This window comes from Sceloporus occidentalis, unplaced genomic scaffold (assembly GCF_023333645.1).
Source record: "Sceloporus occidentalis isolate IW3139 unplaced genomic scaffold, rSceOcc1.0.p SCAF_54, whole genome shotgun sequence".
NCBI lineage: Eukaryota > Metazoa > Chordata > Lepidosauria > Squamata > Phrynosomatidae > Sceloporus > Sceloporus occidentalis.
In genome coordinates, this window is record NW_028317034.1 from 2185188 (window position 1) to 2202248 (window position 17061).

Below are 17061 nucleotides of genomic sequence, written 5' to 3' on the forward strand. Positions count from 1 at the left end.
TTTTGTCAGTTGAAGAAACACTGGTATTAAGAAACTAGGCTTCCAAATTTAATTGATTTGCCTACTGGTCTAAAAACCTGTCCCAAACCTTTTGTTATTATCGGTTCACATTAGGATGAAAAACTAGGTGTGCGTAGAAAGCGTTTCAAATATAATAACGTCGGCACAGAAAATAGTATCAACGTGAAACAGACACCCTGCTTAGGAATATTTTATTAATGGTCTTGTTAAAGTATCAGAAATATTTGTAAACCATAGGCTACCTAACACTAGATCTGTTTGTTTTCGGTGTTAAAAAAAAAAAAGCTAAAAACAACTAAAACATGGATAACATAGCAAACTGTGTACTAATATCTGGTCTGATACGTCTTCATTATTTTTGATCTGTTTACTAATTTGTATTCTCCGAGATTTTAACATGTTTAATGCAACAGATATCTACCCTCAGGAAATGAGGGTAGTGGGAAAAAAAACTGAAGAATAGTTATTACAAGAAGGCTTCAGCGAGAATTAAAGTTGTGCAAGAGCTTGCTTTAGAAATAGCCATGAAAAAAAGGGCCACTTTTCCCCAGTGAGAAAGGGAAACCCAAGTATCTTGGGTTGGTATGGACTCTAGAAGGTCTTGAGCATGAGTATTAAGTGAAAGAGAAAAATATTTCAAAGTAGATCATTTGTCAACTTTGAAAAAAGTCACTCACGGCAACATGATGTGCGATTACCCCTTAGATCTTTATTTTCTAAGAGAAAGTTTGTGTAGAAGCGGTAAATGTCATATCATTTTTTTATATAGCTCCACTACGTTTTACTTATTGCATGGTGTAGGACATACTGAAAAATGCAGACAAAATAATATGCTGGGGAACGTGAGCGCTGCTCAAAGGCTTATGGTTATCCATCACAAAGCTGCCACTATTGTGTACCTAATTACAACTCACAGTTTTTACTTGAGCTTCCAGTCAAAGAAAACAAAATTTGGGAATCTGAACACTTTGCCTATTGTACTATTACGTGGAAACATTATCTGGCGGTATCATGATTAAAATTAATGAATGCATGCTTTAACATTACACTGCCTGCAGGCCCTGCTTCTATGTGCATACATTAAATATTAAAGATTAATAATATATGTGCACGTAGTTCTCTACCCATAATGCCCGAGTGGGACACAGTGTGACTTGAGGCTGAACGCATGTTACTGTCATTTGAAGCAATCATTTTTAATACATTTGCAAAAGAAGTAAAAAAATACAAAGTGGTTTACACATGCAAAATTAAGTTGGCTCTAGGCACATAATGACTGGATATATTACAAAAAAATAGTAATGCCAAAAAACACGTTTAAAATGGTCCACTTCCTACGTAAGTTAATGGCATCACTGTTCAATTAAAAAAGCAATGGGGTTAAAAGCCTGCAATCACTGTCAGTTCGGGAAATTCAGAAAAATAATGTACTGTATTGGCTCGAATATAGGCCGCACTTTTCCCCCCCCACTTTAAGTCTTTAAAGTGGGGGTGCGGCCTATATTCGGGGTCTAGTCTAATAACTGCAATAGTTGTCACAGATACTGATTATCCCCCACAAAATTATATGTTTATGAACAGTAGATAAGTCAAGGTGTACAACTAGGGTCATTTTGACACTTTTCAAACAGGGATTTTATCGCCAATTGCTGCCAAATTTTGAGGTATTTTTATGTTTTTTTGCATATGTTGCAATGTTGCTTTAGATTTTATATTATATTTTGTATAGAATATGTGCAACTGCAGAAGAAAACACCAAATTGTGTTCACCAACATCCCCCGGTTCCAACAAGGCCTCACATGCATGGTTCATGCATTTTTTGAGGAAGCTATGAGGGCAAAACTGGAACATGCGCATTTTACTTTTCAAATTTGAAATTTTCAGAAATTGGTTTCCTGGGCCCATATCCCATTTGGGACATTTTGGAAGCCCCCCCACTGTAAATTACCCCATAAAAGTATATATTTATGAACAGTAGACGAGTCAAGGTGTTCAACTAGGGTAGTTTTGACAGTTTTCAGCCAGCCATTTCTTCACTGATGTCTGCCAGGGAAATTATTTTATTGCGTTTTTAACTCATACATTTCAATGTTGCAATTTATTTCTTGCACAGCATATGTGTAACACTGGAAGAAAACTGGAACATGTGCGTTTACATTTTTTTTTTATCAGATTACTTGTAAGTGACAGGTTTAGGCCGCTGACATCAATCAGGGAGACCGATCAATAATCAGCGACTTAAAATGTCACCGACAAGTGATCAGGTAATAATTATGATTTTTTCATTTATTAATAATTTGTGTTTTTTCATAATTACCCTAGATGACCCCTCTCTCTTTGTAGAGCAGGGTCATCGGTGTGCTGCCATAATGATCCGATCACTCCTATTGGCCAGGAGCGATCTGATCAGCCCAGCATTTGACCTGGAAGCACCCTGGACTTTCAGGTCAGTGCTGTTATTTTTTTTTTATTATTTTATTAATATTTTAATTATTTTTTTTATTTTTAATTATTATTATTTTTGAAAATTTTTTTTTTAACTCTTTCAATGCTGATGCTCCATTGAAGCACAGCATTGACTGATATTTAGTTCCCACAAGCTTGTGGGGACTAATATTAACCCCTGCAATGCTGCGATGGGGGTCATACACAATCGCAGCATTGAAGGGGTTAATTGAGGAAGAGGGGGGTAGGGGTTAACTGAGGAAGGGTGGGGGTGGGGGGGCTGGTCTCCACACTCATGTGGAGACCAAAGAACCCTGTCTCCCTGTCCCTGAAGCTGCCTCTGACAGCTGGGACACAATCTCCAATAGACTGGAGATTGTAGGGGAGGAGTCTCTTTGATCAGTCCTACAGGACTGATCAAAGGACTTCTGGGGGCTCGTTTTTGCTGTTGCTGGTCTGCCTGGGCTTCCAGGCAGACCACCAGCAGCAGAGCCCCCTACAAAACGGGAATTAATCCCTTCAATGGCGTGATCGCGGCATTGAATGGGTTAACGCTGCACTGACGCTCTCATGGAGCGATCAGGCAGCAGGGGGGTGTTGGGTCAGGTCCCCACACTTGTGTGGGGACCCATTCAACACACCACACCCTTCCCTGAAGCTGCCTGTGGCAGCTGAAACCCTGATTGCATATTTTTCTGCAATCGCGGTTTCTGCCTAGAGAATCACTCCGTGGGAGTGATCGTAGGCTTGGGGACGGGCTCTGAGCGGCTCTGCTGGTCTGCCCAGACTCCTGGGCAGACAGCAGCAGCAGCGCCCCCACGATCGCCACGATTGTGGCGATGTGGGGGCGGTTTTTGGAGGAGTCTACCGGTGACTGTTAACCAGGAAGTACCAGGTACGTCCCGGTCCTGAAGGGGTTAAACAAAACAAAAACATACTTGGCAAAATTCACTTACTCTGGCAATGCAGTACTCCCTTGGATTTTCTCTCTCCATTCCATATTTTTCCAGTGCTTCCCCAACGGCAAAATCTGCAGTGTCATTAGTAGACAGTAGGAATGTTTTGTAAGGAATATTTGGCTTTAAGCTGTCAGCATAAATCCGCAAGGTCCCACCTTTGAAGAAGAAAAATAATTGGGGCCTATGATTAGGAATTTAATGATAAATATATGTATATAAAGATTTATTTTACTGCAAAAAAGACATGGGATCACAGGAGAGACCATAAACACACTTAGGGACCCATGTGTGCGCCTTGTCCTCGAGATCAGAAGACCTCATAGGTGTTGCGTAGACATGGCAGACACAAGACAATAATATAATTAAATCTGTATATTTAGAAGAGTCCAAAGATTTTCTCCCAGAAATCTCAGTGGTTTCACCACTGGAAGGGATTATGGGTACATATATGCAAACAAGGTGACCACCTCTATATGTACTTTACAGATGGACTCCTTTAGAGTAACCGTCTGCTGTACTAGACAGCCTTTAAACAAGGCTCAGTAAAGCGGTACAATGTCCAAAACCACTCATGGGCAGCTGTTTCGTCCTTAATGGTACTCAAAAGCATGAGTGATGCTGGCTTTAAGGATTGGGGCTGAACCCCAGGGATGATGCAAATCAAATTAAGTATTAGGTGACCTTTGGTTTGCATATGCCTACCAAGAATCAAGAAGCAGTGGTGGTAGCACTACTAGATTTCTGTGGAAAAAGCAAATCTTCTGGCTTGTCTGGCGGATGTTAGTGGAGGGGTTTTCCAAACACACTTTTGTCCCCACCATACCCACTTCAAAGTGTTAGCTACTATTAAAAAGGAGGTTAGATCTCAGGCTTTTAACCATGAGTCTCTCAGCAGTTAATATTTTGATTTAATTGGCAACATAATACTAAAAACAAAAAACGGATAAAGGTATACAGGGCACTTTGCGATGTAAAAAAAATGTTTCAATGCAACACAATTCCTCACAGGTCTACTTGTAGACTATATTGTTACCCGAGTCAGGCCGGCCATCTGAGCTACGAAATGCTTGCATTCGTTTTTCTAACTTCTGCTGTCTTCTGCGCTTCATAACCACCTCTGGGTTTGATATGGTCCGTGTGAAGCTGGTCTCTGGCATATCTTTGTACACTTCAGCTGCCAGTTGTGAGTTTTCACTAGCAAGAAAAGGATTAGAAAATATGGTTTAAGTTCCAGCACACAAGGATAGCTCCAAGCTGTTGTCTCTGTATCAGAAATGTAGAACTTTGACTCAGAATGTATGCAGTTTTCCCTTGGTCGTGTTTTGTCCATAACTCTCAGAAGGCACTGTATGAGATGATCCAACTACAGGGACAAGAGGACCTCTCCTAAGACTAAACTGAGATTTGTAAATAACCCAGGTGCTGCTTAATGCACAGCAATCCTGGAAGAAACAAACATAGGCTTTTAAAAATGTATACATTAAATATACACAAGTAGTATACAATATTGAAAATAGAGGACATCAGAAGTTGATCCAAGAACAATTGAATCTTTGGGTTCAATGCAGATCTCTACTACAAAGAAGGGGGGAGCTCAATCATCTGTGACAAATGTATATAATTCATCTTTCTGCCAGCCCCTACCCTCTGATAAGATTGCATGTCACAAGTGTTTAGGATTCCTACACAATAGACGCTTTATACAAAATCTGTCTGACAACATTCCTCACCAATGTGCATTTGGAAAACATCACATTGACTAGAACACCAGAAACCTTGATGACACTGGCCAAAAGCATAACAATGTGTCCATCTTTCATGCATTAACCAGGAAACACTTACAAACCTGCGGAAGACGCAATCTTTACAAGTGGTTGAAAAACACAGACAGAAACGCTTCTATTAAGTTTCTATTATATAGTTTTTTTATTCAAAGTAATCAATGCCAATTTCATATTATTATTATCAATCTCAGTAAAATCTTAACTGTAAAAAAAGACAAAGGCACTCTTCCTTTTTAGTGGAATTTTTGATTGCTCGAAACTGGTGAACTCTTACTTAATCCCAAAATATGTGGTAAAAATAGAAAGTAGTTCTAATTTCCCTTGAAACTTAATCAGTATCCTTAATACCAAGTATCGGTCCATCATTAGAGACCTACTTGAATGCTGCATTCAACCCATAAGAGATTCCAGGTAAGGAAGCATACCTTTGAGAGGATTTCAAAACATCAGCATTTAAAATCCTATAGGTTATTAAAAAACACAGTACACAAGTTAAGCTATGCAATGTCCAGAAAGAACAAAGAAACCAAAACGATCGATTCAATTCTGCATTTAACAGTTACATTGCTAAAGACAATACATCCACAGAAAAATGTCTAAAAAGGCTGAAGTATTCCATATCTTCACCTGCTTGAGAAAATGATCTCATACGCAGTCCTGTGGCGCAGTATAAGCGCTGCCCATCAATGAACTCCATTATAATGCATCACACAGCACTTCTGCAGCAACATAATACGGAACACTACTTCTAGGCTACGGCATACACATTAGCATGACACACAGAAAACTGGAGTCACGCCAAATAATTTATTCCACATACGTACATCTACCCAAGCATGCATAGGTAAATGGACATCTACATACACACATTTCAACTATAAAATCATTTATATCACATACACACACAAGCCATTTACCTATCATCTTTTGACAGTGGTCTGTCCTCTCTATCAGCTGCCTGCTTTAAAGCTTCTTTTTCACGTCTTTTCTTCTCTTTCTTCTCCTTTTTTGATAAGGTTCGCTTGAAGTTTTGAATTACACCCTCTTTTTCCTGTTTCTCTGGACCATTACTTTGGACCTTCTAGAGATATTAACAGAATGGCAAATTATCTCACCCACACTGTCAATTTCTGCATGCTTGCTTTGTGATGCAGTAAAACCCACCCACGGCCCTGTTTTAAGAAGGCCATGACCTAAGGCTGTTCAGAAACAGGCGATGTATATTACCAGGCAAAACATAATCTTAAAATATGTGAAAGGCAGATATTTAGCGATTAAACACATTTTGGGTAAAACCGATAAGAGCAGAAATGACAACAGCCTATTAATGCCTGTGTTTGTGTCAAAAATAAGTATTTTCTGAAAAATTAAATATTAAGCATTATATTGTCTTTATGTTGACATTTACTGTGGATTCTCCTGGCCCACAAAGACCCTTAAAAAAAAGCACATCTTGCAAGTAGGAAAATCCAAAGATCTAAGGAGAATGTGAAGGACACCTACCTTTGGTGGAAAAATTGCATTCTCGTTCTTAAGGACAAACCTCCCTTCCCGGTCATCTTTGTTCCAATTCAGCTGCACCACCAGAGGCTTCTCATCGGTATCAAGTCTTCTTTCTTCTTCAAACATCAAATAGCAAATCACAAGACAGTCAAACAACAGCCTATTTTCTCTTACATTAACATTTGCATGAAAAACACAATTTAATACGGTCAACCTGGGGAACACAGAACGTTTAATTTCTGGAGTAATGATTTATTTTTATGTTTAAACCTTGTGTTGGAAAGGTTTAGTTTAAGCAAGTTACATAAAATCTTCATTACTGCAATTTCATCGGCATTCAAACTACCTCTCACTTCATTAATAATTACAAGTTTTAGCAAAAATATTTCTAGATTGATAGTTATTTTTTAATTTGAGATAGAAAGTGTTCTAGTTTCTGTACATTAATCACAAATCACGGAATAAAACGTGTGACTCACCATCATCCCACAGAACCACAAGCAATTATTTCTACCGCACTTAATAATTATACTTCCACAACAGTCCAAAAAAATCTCATTATGGTTTAACAATGTATGCATTTAAACACAACTGTGCTACATGTGCATAAGAATCCCAGTGGGACATGGGAGAACTTTGAAGGAAATGACAGTCAATTGCAGTCCAAGGACAAGAGAAGGCCTAGCAACAGGATGTCTGAAGAACATGTTCCATGCACACGGGTTAAACCGTAAGTCTCTATAAGGTCTTGGAAAGAGGAAAGGTGCTTTGTAAAAGGCCTATCTGGCTACAAAGCAACTCCAATAATTAATGTGTTCAATCTCAAACCCAGAAAACTAGTAGAGAAAGCGAGAAGATGAAAGAGGACACAGCCATCCCAAAAGTAAACAACTCAAAGGAAAGGCATCTGTTTTGTTTACAACAAGGGAAATGGTTGAGTGATAGCGACAAAATGTTTAGTAGAAAGAGCACAATGTCAGATTGAGATATAATATCAACTGCAATACACCGTCACATACGATATATGAAATCTGTTTCAAATACAAAAAAAAAAAAAAACAGAAAAATAAACAGTATGGTTAAAAAACTGCTTCTAGTGCTAGTATGTTGTATTTAGAATGTTCAAAATACTCATTCTGTAAAAAAGGACACACTATGAACAATATTTAGCATTTCTGGTTTGATGACAAACTAGAAAGTGAAGCAAAAGCAGAGAGAATATGACTTTTCAGCATTCCCTGAATTAATTACCCAGGTTGCCATGGACTGAATTTGTTCTCTAATTTTTTTAGGGCTCCCATGAGTATATGTGTATTGTATTTAAACCATTTCCAAATACCATCTCATATCTTTGTTTTGAAACAGAAATATTTCAAATATGGAGGAAAAAAATAGTTTTTGCCCAATTCATGCATATTGTAATAACTTGAAGCTTGGCCAGGATTCCAAAAACAGCGGAGAATATAAAAACCCAAACCGGTCTATGTAAACAGCAGAGACAGACTGAGACCGAAGAGGTCAATTAGTCACCTAAAAGAGGCCAGTTTGGAACTAAAACGGTCTATTAACTGCATTATTAACGGTATAAGAGAACACATTTGGTGTTAACAGTACAACCTCGCATACCAGTTCAGCATGTAAACGAGTTATAGTCTACCACAATGAGAATAATGGCAGACATAACTTAGCAGAAGGGGTTTAACACAATATTAATAAAATCTGTAGGTTAGAATTGAAACAAAAACTTCTAATCAAATAGGTGTGGTATTTTAAAACAAATATTTTATATATATATATATATATATATATATATATATATATATATATATATATACACACACACACACACACACACACACACACACACACACACATCAAATGTGCAGCAAAATTGCGCACTCACCCCCACTGACATGAACTTCATACAAAGAATACCGAGGAGAGGACAGCATCCTCATGTCTGGACGGAACTTTTCTGCCAGCGTTTCGATGACATCTTGTGTTGTGGCCGTACTTGAGACTCTGATGCATTTTGTGGCAAAATTTCCAGCGGCTTTGTCTTGGAAATAAAACCTCATGACCCCATGGAACTCCAAGTCCTGAGAAAACAAAAGTGAGGAAGCATGATTTCAGCAGATCAGCAGTGAATGCATGAGACTGTACACATTTTATTAGGTAACTAAACATCAATTACTTTGCAGCGTAGTAAGCCAGGACAGTACCGCTAAAAATATACACTGTGCGGTAACTTTCAAGCACTAAGGTGGGGAAAGACCACTGTGCAAAACCTTGTGTCCTTGAAACCCCTTGGCAAAAAGCACAGGGTATTTATCTTTAAAAAAAACCAAAAAATTATTTGAGTATCCATATCTGGACAACTTGACAGCGAATGAAACCTCAAAAATTACGGTACCCGTAACAGAAAAAAGAACTTTAAAAATGTAAAGTTATAAGAAAATAAATCTAGAAGAAAGGAAAATTCTTAGGGGAGTGCCCGATACAATATATGTTGGGTTTCTCAGTGCTCTAGACCTTAGTCGGACTTATTCACAGCAAGCAATAAAAGGTTTAAGAGGAGTTCATATAAACATAAAAAAAAACTAAATGAAAGCTAGCTAGCGAAAACCAACACTTTGTTCATCAAATGGGATTTCGCGTGTTACAAATAAAGAAGCCTAGAAAGCTTCCTAACCCTGCTACGTCAAGCAAATAAAATAACTTCTAAATCATTCAACTAAAGTTTATAGGATGAGTCAAATTTAAACAATGAGTAATTTAGAGTAAAAAGATGCAGTAGAGACATTAAAAGAACCTACATGAATGTAAATATGGCAATTCTAAATATACAAATCATGTTTAGACTTAAATAAAAAGGCAGACGGATCTTGCAAAATTGAATGAACATATAAAACTGCCTATCATTATTTACCCACTTTTTTAAATTATAATCAGCAGAGCCAAGAGAGATTTTGTATATTACTTCCAGGGATAAAATGCCACCCACACAGGCATCATTTAAGGTACAAAATTATTTATCTTCAGGCCCACACGCAGATGGATAAGGACTTCAACTTAAGCCAAAATATAATACATCAAAGTGAATCAGTTGTCCAAAAAAATCCCCTTAAAGAATACTTTAGTCACTTATTAATATATTATGTATGTAAGACTGTAGAATAAAATATGATGGTGCTATACAAATTAACAAATAACCATATCTGTCTTACTAGTGTTCTTAAGGATGGTTAGAAAAAGTTAAAGAAAAGCCAATTATGGCTGCATCCATAGGACTAGTAATTCATATTAGAGGAATTCCAGAGCCCTAGTGGGCCTGGTTCCCAAATATCATAGATGCATCACTTTTTGGTTCCTGAAAATATCAATCCGGCTTCCTAAACGAAGTACGCAGCACAGAGACCAGCAGTAGAACGGGTCAATTTAGAGTAAGGTGTGAGACACAACAAAAAAGTGATCTGCATAAGCAATCACTGAGGGCCCAATTACGGTGGGTTTATATGACACTGTACTGAATCATCCCGGGTATTATGTATAAATTTCTCCTGCTCTGTAGCCAAAGCACAAAAAAGGCTGTGACTAATTTCCCTGGCATGTAATGACCAAGTGATTCCAAATTGTTCCATTGGAAAACCAGTACCTCAATAATACTATGCAGATGACAACAGCGCTCAGATATGCTACTGCTAACAAAAAGAACAAAAAGTCATGAAACACCTTACCAAGGTATTTTTAGAACTATTTTAATGGGCTTTTCTACATTGCTCATGACAGCATTACAAAAGCATTCCTCAAAATTAAATGGGTACGGCATCAAGCCAAGAAGGTCCTGCAACCTACCAGAGGAATTTTACACTGTATTGTCACAGGTTTTTCACCCCACTAAAACTTCAACATCCACTTGTGCGTCATTATTTTAGTTTCTTCACACACACATGCTCCACTTCAAAGAATGTCCCTACTACTTTAGACTGTAAGCTCTAGAAATGTGCACTCCTTACCTATGGTCTCTTTAAGAGACCATACAGTGTCTGTGATATAGAATTATTATAATAATGATTTTTTTTATATTGCTGTGTAGTATCTTGTCTCTATAAAAATCAGTAACTAATACAGCAAAAAAAAAAAAAAAAAAGTTTGTTTGTAGAACAGTATTATTTAAAATCGGAAATTTGAGCAACACAGGAAACAAATCTTGTTAATACCATGATGAATGCAAAAAAAATATATAAAATATAAGAAGCATTCACTTCTGGAATCCCGTACTAGAAACTAAGCAGGACTTTAAAAACATTATACTTTTAGGATATCACATTAGAAGCCTAGAGGTACACTATAAACCAGAACACCGATCTCAATACGGTGCCAATAAAAATACACATCAAATGAGCAGTTCAAAGGCACTTTGTTACGGGTCATCCATGTAAGGACGAAACAATTTTGGTAATGCAAGTTAAAATGCATGTCAATGCATTGACCTATTAACCTTTATTTCAGAAACAAAGAATGAAAAAGCCAAAATAAACATTTACATGTACTTTAAGTTGTAGAACTTTGGTGAAATAATAAAACCCAATCTTCTACCGTAATGAATATTAACAAGCGTAATATTTTGAGAAGTGTCTGATTTCAAAGTAGGAGTAAGTGGGTGGTATGGACAGTAGAGGGATGGGCACAATCCATTCAAATAGGTCATATTTAAACATCTGAAGTCCTTAAAAGGCGCTGCACCACCTACGCTGCAGAATGTAATACTGTTTATTGATCTTAATATATAATATATACAGCATGTTTTTGACTCTGCGTGCATGAGATTGGTGCCCTAATTACCAACCAGCCTTGTCACAATGGCCCCTGTTCAAGTAACTATTAGCCTAGCAGTGCTAAAGCATGAGGTTAGTCCTATTGCTATAGAGTTATAATCATCATTATATGTATTTGTAAAAATACTTGGGTCTATTCACTAAAAGAGAGTGGATGTTCCTTGACTTTACTATACAACTAACCCCGGTGAGCATTTACAGCAGAAACGTTTAGCTTCTTCCCGTATAGTGTGTTGTTAATTCTGGAAGATTTCTTCAAACTCTTTGTACCCACTGCAGGGTCAGTTTAGACCTTCGCACTGGAGAAGCTTGCCAGAGCATCAGATAAGCAAGCAAATTAGTGAATAAGAATAGAAACACAGAAGCATTTTAAAAGGAAGGGGGGAAAAAAGCCTTAACATGATAGCATTTCAATAAACAACTGCTTATACTTAAAATGACAATCACCATAGACACACACATTTCAGTTCCTTGAAGCTTGACATCCAAGCATCCTCAATGTTTTTCTGAGAGCACTTAGGGGGTGATCCTATATAGACTAAAGAATGCTTTGAGGTCAAACATGATGAGGTTATCAGGCATTCCAAGACCCGCAACAGAGCTTATTTCACCAAATAAGTGGTTATCTATCTGTTATAGATAAAGGTAAATTGCTATTTGGGGTTACAACCATTCCCACTCTGTAAATACCGTAGCAGCTAGTTATTTGTCAAGAGAAACATTAACAATATTGTTTTTAGTGTTGCTAATGTAAAGTTTCTACTTTGAGTTATCGAATTATAAAATTTATATATATATATATGTATGTATGTATGTATGTATGTATGTATGTCCATCTTGTACCACTACTGGTCTGATGTTTATTGAATCACCCATTGCAGCAATTGTTTAGTTGTCTTTACTGTCAAACAAAAGTAACACTCCAGAAGTGATCACCGAACAATAAACAAACACTGGTGGTAATTTACCAATTTACTGGACTTACAAAAACAAAAAAGTGAGGAGTGTTTATGCTCAAACCATCTGACAAGCTAGAAACGGTTTCTTCCAAAAACAAATACATTAACTGCATTATAATTGGGCCGTGAACATTTTTCGGTGAATTTGGGCTTAACGCAAAAGATCATAATACACTGGACCTTAAATGATTAATGGAAATAATTTTATGAACACACGTGTACCGTTAACCCCTTAAGGACAATGGGCGGTCCCTAAACCCATTGAAAACAATGCATTTTGAGTCCATGTACGGGCTTTGTCATTAAGGGGTTAATAAGGCTTGAAGTATATTTGATTTTTGCCGTCTTCCTCAAATTAGTTTTTCAGCAGAATTAAAAAATAGTTTCTCTCTTTAAAGCTTGCCGTTGGCACATCATTCTATCAAAGCTTTAGTTCAAGATGTTAAGCAAGCCTGCCTTACCCAAATGAAACAAACGCTGCACTGTGTCCTATTGACGCATTTGAATAAAGACAGTGTCTGTGGCCAAGTGTTCGCTGTTTAGCCTACAAACAGACAGCAAAAACAAATGGCAGGACAAATGGCAGTGAAAGAAAGGCATTCTCATCAAAGCACACAACCCGAGAAGTTGCTCAAATTTAACTTTTTGATATAGATCTTTACATTATTTGAAACATGTTCCAAATGTAAAAAAAAATATAACATCAACAGAAAATCAAAAGGCACCTATTTATAGGTCTAATTCAAATTATATGAAGTTATCAAAGGTTGCCTGTGATTCACCAGTGATGGTGTCCACCTTGTCATAAATGCCAGAGGTTATCTATGCCTTGTATGTATACAATACAATCAGTCTTTGGAATTACATTTACATTTTTACAAAGTTTTGTCCGACACCAAAGCTTGAAATGAAAATTTGAGAGAAAACTGAAATCTGTGGAGTACAGGGATATTATTTCTAAATAGTTTATAAGAAACTGTGCTGTACAAAATTCTTGGATTATTTTTAAATAACACAGCTTTCTGTGCGTAGTCTATTTCATGTAATAACTATATCTGTTTTTTTCCAGCTCGACCTCTAACACACCACCCACATGGTACAAAATTAAAAAAGAAAAAGAAGGGTTTACTACACGAACACACATGGCATTTGATTCACTCTCATCAATTTCGTCCCACTTATTTTCCTACAGAATACAAACATGAACATCTGCCTGCTTGATACACGTGGTCATACGATATGCTCTTACATTTTTGCAATATGAGGCCTTGTGTATAGCACATACCTGGAGACACCATTGGCACTGGCCCAGAGAGCATTTGTCCAGTTTGCCCAATGGCCAGTCTCGGGCTGAGCAGAATAGTAACAAAATAGTTAATGCAGGGGCAGAATTTTGCTAGTTATTATATAGGCAGTCCATCAGGTTTTGTTTTTTGACCTTGCACAGCAAATGACAGGTCAGAGATAAAATGTAGCAGATCCATTTGGTGAGATATGGTTATGCTCTGCCAAAAAGCCAAAGTTATCATGTTTCAGAAATAAAATAGTATTTCCAAGCAAGAGCCACAGAAAACGTCACTTGTAATGATACGGGTGACTTGGTTACATGTGGAGCTTAAACAATTTAAATCCCTCCCACCCACTCCAAAATCCCTCTCCGAAACTACACTAATCCTTCACACAGATATACCTTTTCACGAGAGGTTGTAATTATATAAATATACATGGTCAGTAAGAAAAAAAAAACAAAAAAAAAAAAAACAAAAAACACAAAACACTGCTCATTCAGTACATCACAACTCATGCCACAAGCCAATCAATGGCAAGAAAGAGATTCCAACTGAAATCAATGTGAACACTTTATGCACACACTTGAGGGGCTCTGTCTCGTTAGCCCCCTGTAACTCTCTCGTGAGCCAGAGTTTTGCATTTGCACTGGTAAGCTAGATGTCCCCTATACAGAGCAAATGTATAGAAATGTGCAGTGTACTTCAGTATGCTTCCAGTTTACATTTCTTGGCTTCAGTTGTAGAGGTAGCTTGAGGGCGGAGACAGAATTTTAATAACTACATAATTTATGCTTAATTACAAGCAGCAACATGCAATAAAACTGGGAGCCAGACCTCCCTGATGTTTTTTTGGGGTTTTGCCTTTTTAATACTAGACAGGAAATGGCTGTTCTATCAAGCAAGTCCATTTTTTTCATGATCTAAAATGGCGCTTGCTGGAATCATACAATGACATGGAAGGGGCAGAACAGATTCATTAACCAATCAAATTTACAGTTTTTGCTTTTGCTAGTTTCTGTGCACCCAATAGGTTTTCTTACAGATGGTGGTGTTCAAATGATAAATTATGCAAGGGGACAGGAATTAAAACCAGTCCAAAAACCATCAACGCTGCCTTCTCCTAGAGTTTTCAAAGGCATTCTCGGGTGAATACAACATCGGGAACAAGTGCACAGCAACTCAATTAGCAACATATTTGTACATGGTTAATTCCTCCCAGCATGACTTTGTTTCAACAATATTTCCTAAATGAACTGCGGGAGAAAACAGATGTCAGATTCAATGTAAATCAATACAGCTACAGCTACAAAAAAAACTGGGGCAATCCTATTAAAGTTGTTTTTTTTTGTTTTTTTTTAAATATATTTGATCTCTGTACAGAAGTCAACCTCCCTCATGATCACGCAAAAATGTCTTTAAAAACAAAATTGCTTGCATTAACCTGTAAAATTTCCTCGGTCAAGTGACTTCTGTACGCGGCGTGCACCCAGCAAATTACAAAGATAAAGCTTCATAAAATGGATTTAACTATAAAATACAGTTTATGTAAAGCATTTACAAGCAAAAGACGGAAACAAAGTGCTACATTTTCTACAATCAACAAAAACAAATCAACTGGTTTCTGTGGATATTGCTCATAATTGGTCAAGTAGAAAGGGACACTGAAGCTACCCTGTTGCTATAAAAACGATATGCATTTTAAAATATAATATAGTTGAACGTGCCCTCCAAATTAACACTTTCATATTCCCCTATGTTTGGCCAAACACAGCCCCTGCTTGCGTGTTCTATACACGTCACACACCAGCTCCAGCACTGGCTGGATAGTGTATAGTCAAAGATGCGAGAATTCCGCTACATTTAGAAGATCTGAGTGTCGATCCACCCAGGAGTGCATTGGCAGCCCCGCTAGAATACAGGGGTTTTTTTTTTCTTCAATCTACTGTGCAAAAGTTTTAGGCATGTGTGAAAATATGCTTTTAAAAAAATAAGACTATCACTATTTGGGGTGACCACTGTTTTTTTCTTGGTACACTTGCTCAGGGATTTGCAGACAAATAGTTAGGTGTATGATTAAACAATCATACCAAGCAGGTGCTGATTGTCATTATGTAGGTTGAAACAATCATCAATCATTAGCTGAAACAGCGGCAGATATGTAGGTTAAATAAGACTGTTTAGTGTCAAAAGTCATACAGAAGGTAGTTATACTGCATCAGTAGACAGATGTCAGGCAGGGGTCTCAAGAAGTTCTGTCCCAAGTCTTCTGAAGAAGCACAAGGAAACAGGCAATGTTGAGGACCGTAGATGCAGCCAAGGAAACCTTCAGCAGATAAAAAGACATATCATGCTCACTTTCCTTTGTACTTGGATGATGTCCAGTAGTGCCATCAGCTCAGCATTGGCAGAAAACTGTGGGACACCCTGATACACCCATCTACTGTCTGGAGAAGTCTAATCAGAAGTTGTTTTCATGGAAGTCTTGTGGTAAAAATACCACTGACATGGAAACAAAAGCCAATTGACTCATCTGTTTACTTAACCCCTTAATGACAAAGCCCGTACATGTACCGGCTCAAAATACATTGTTTTCAATGGGTTTTGGGAGCGCCCATTGTCCTTAAGGGGTTAAACTGAAGGAAAAAAAATGGCAGCAGGTGCCCTCGACTGATGAGTCAAAATTTTTAAATATCTGGCTATAGCAGAAGGCAATGTGTTAATTGAAGGACTGGAAAGCAGTACAAGAATGAGCGTTTGCAGGCAACAGTGAAGCATGGTGGAGGTTGCATAGTGGGGCTGCATTTCTGCAAATGGAGTTGGTCAGAATTAATGGTCTCCTCAAAGCCGAGAAGACACTTATGCATCCTGAAATACCATAAGGGAGGCATCTGATAGGCCCCAAATTTATTCTGCAGCATAACTACCCCAAACATACAGCCAAAGTCATTAAGAAGTATCTTTAGCATAAAAATGAATAAAGAAGTCCTGGAAGTGACGGTATGCCCAACACAGAGCTCTGGTCTCAACCTTGAGTCTGTCTGGAATTACATGAACAAACTGAGGCTGCCTAAATTCACAAAAGAACCGTGGTTGGTTCTCCAAGATGACTGGAATAACCTGCCGAGTTCCCTAAACTATGTGCAAGTATACCTAAAATAATTGCTGCCGTTTTGAAGGTAAAGGGCGGTCACACCAAATATTGATTTGATTTAGATTGTTCTTCTGTTCACGCAGTTTGCAAATTGGTAATGATAAAAATAAA

The 17061-nt window shown here is 37.6% G+C and overlaps 1 protein-coding gene across 11 annotated transcripts in view; it reads right to left on the minus strand.

Moving 5' to 3' along the window:
• The window catches only part of LOC149288027 (afadin-like), an 88931-nt gene that overhangs the window by 50525 nt on the left and 21345 nt on the right, over positions 1–17061 (minus strand). For 4 of the 11 annotated variants that reach the window (XM_089492122.1, XM_089492120.1, XM_089492119.1 and 1 more), the window contains exons 2-6: positions 8617–8812; positions 6714–6826; positions 6128–6291; positions 4460–4620; positions 3424–3581 (exon numbers count right to left, since the gene is read on the minus strand). In XM_089492122.1, coding sequence (XP_089348248.1) covers positions 3424–3581; positions 4460–4620; positions 6128–6291; positions 6714–6826; positions 8617–8812 — 792 coding nt within the window. Of the gene's footprint in view, positions 1–3423; positions 3582–4459; positions 4621–6127; positions 6292–6713; positions 6830–8616; positions 8813–17061 lie in introns of those variants that run through there. The other 7 variants (XM_089492127.1, XM_089492124.1, XM_089492123.1 and 4 more) reach the window with 4 other exon arrangements.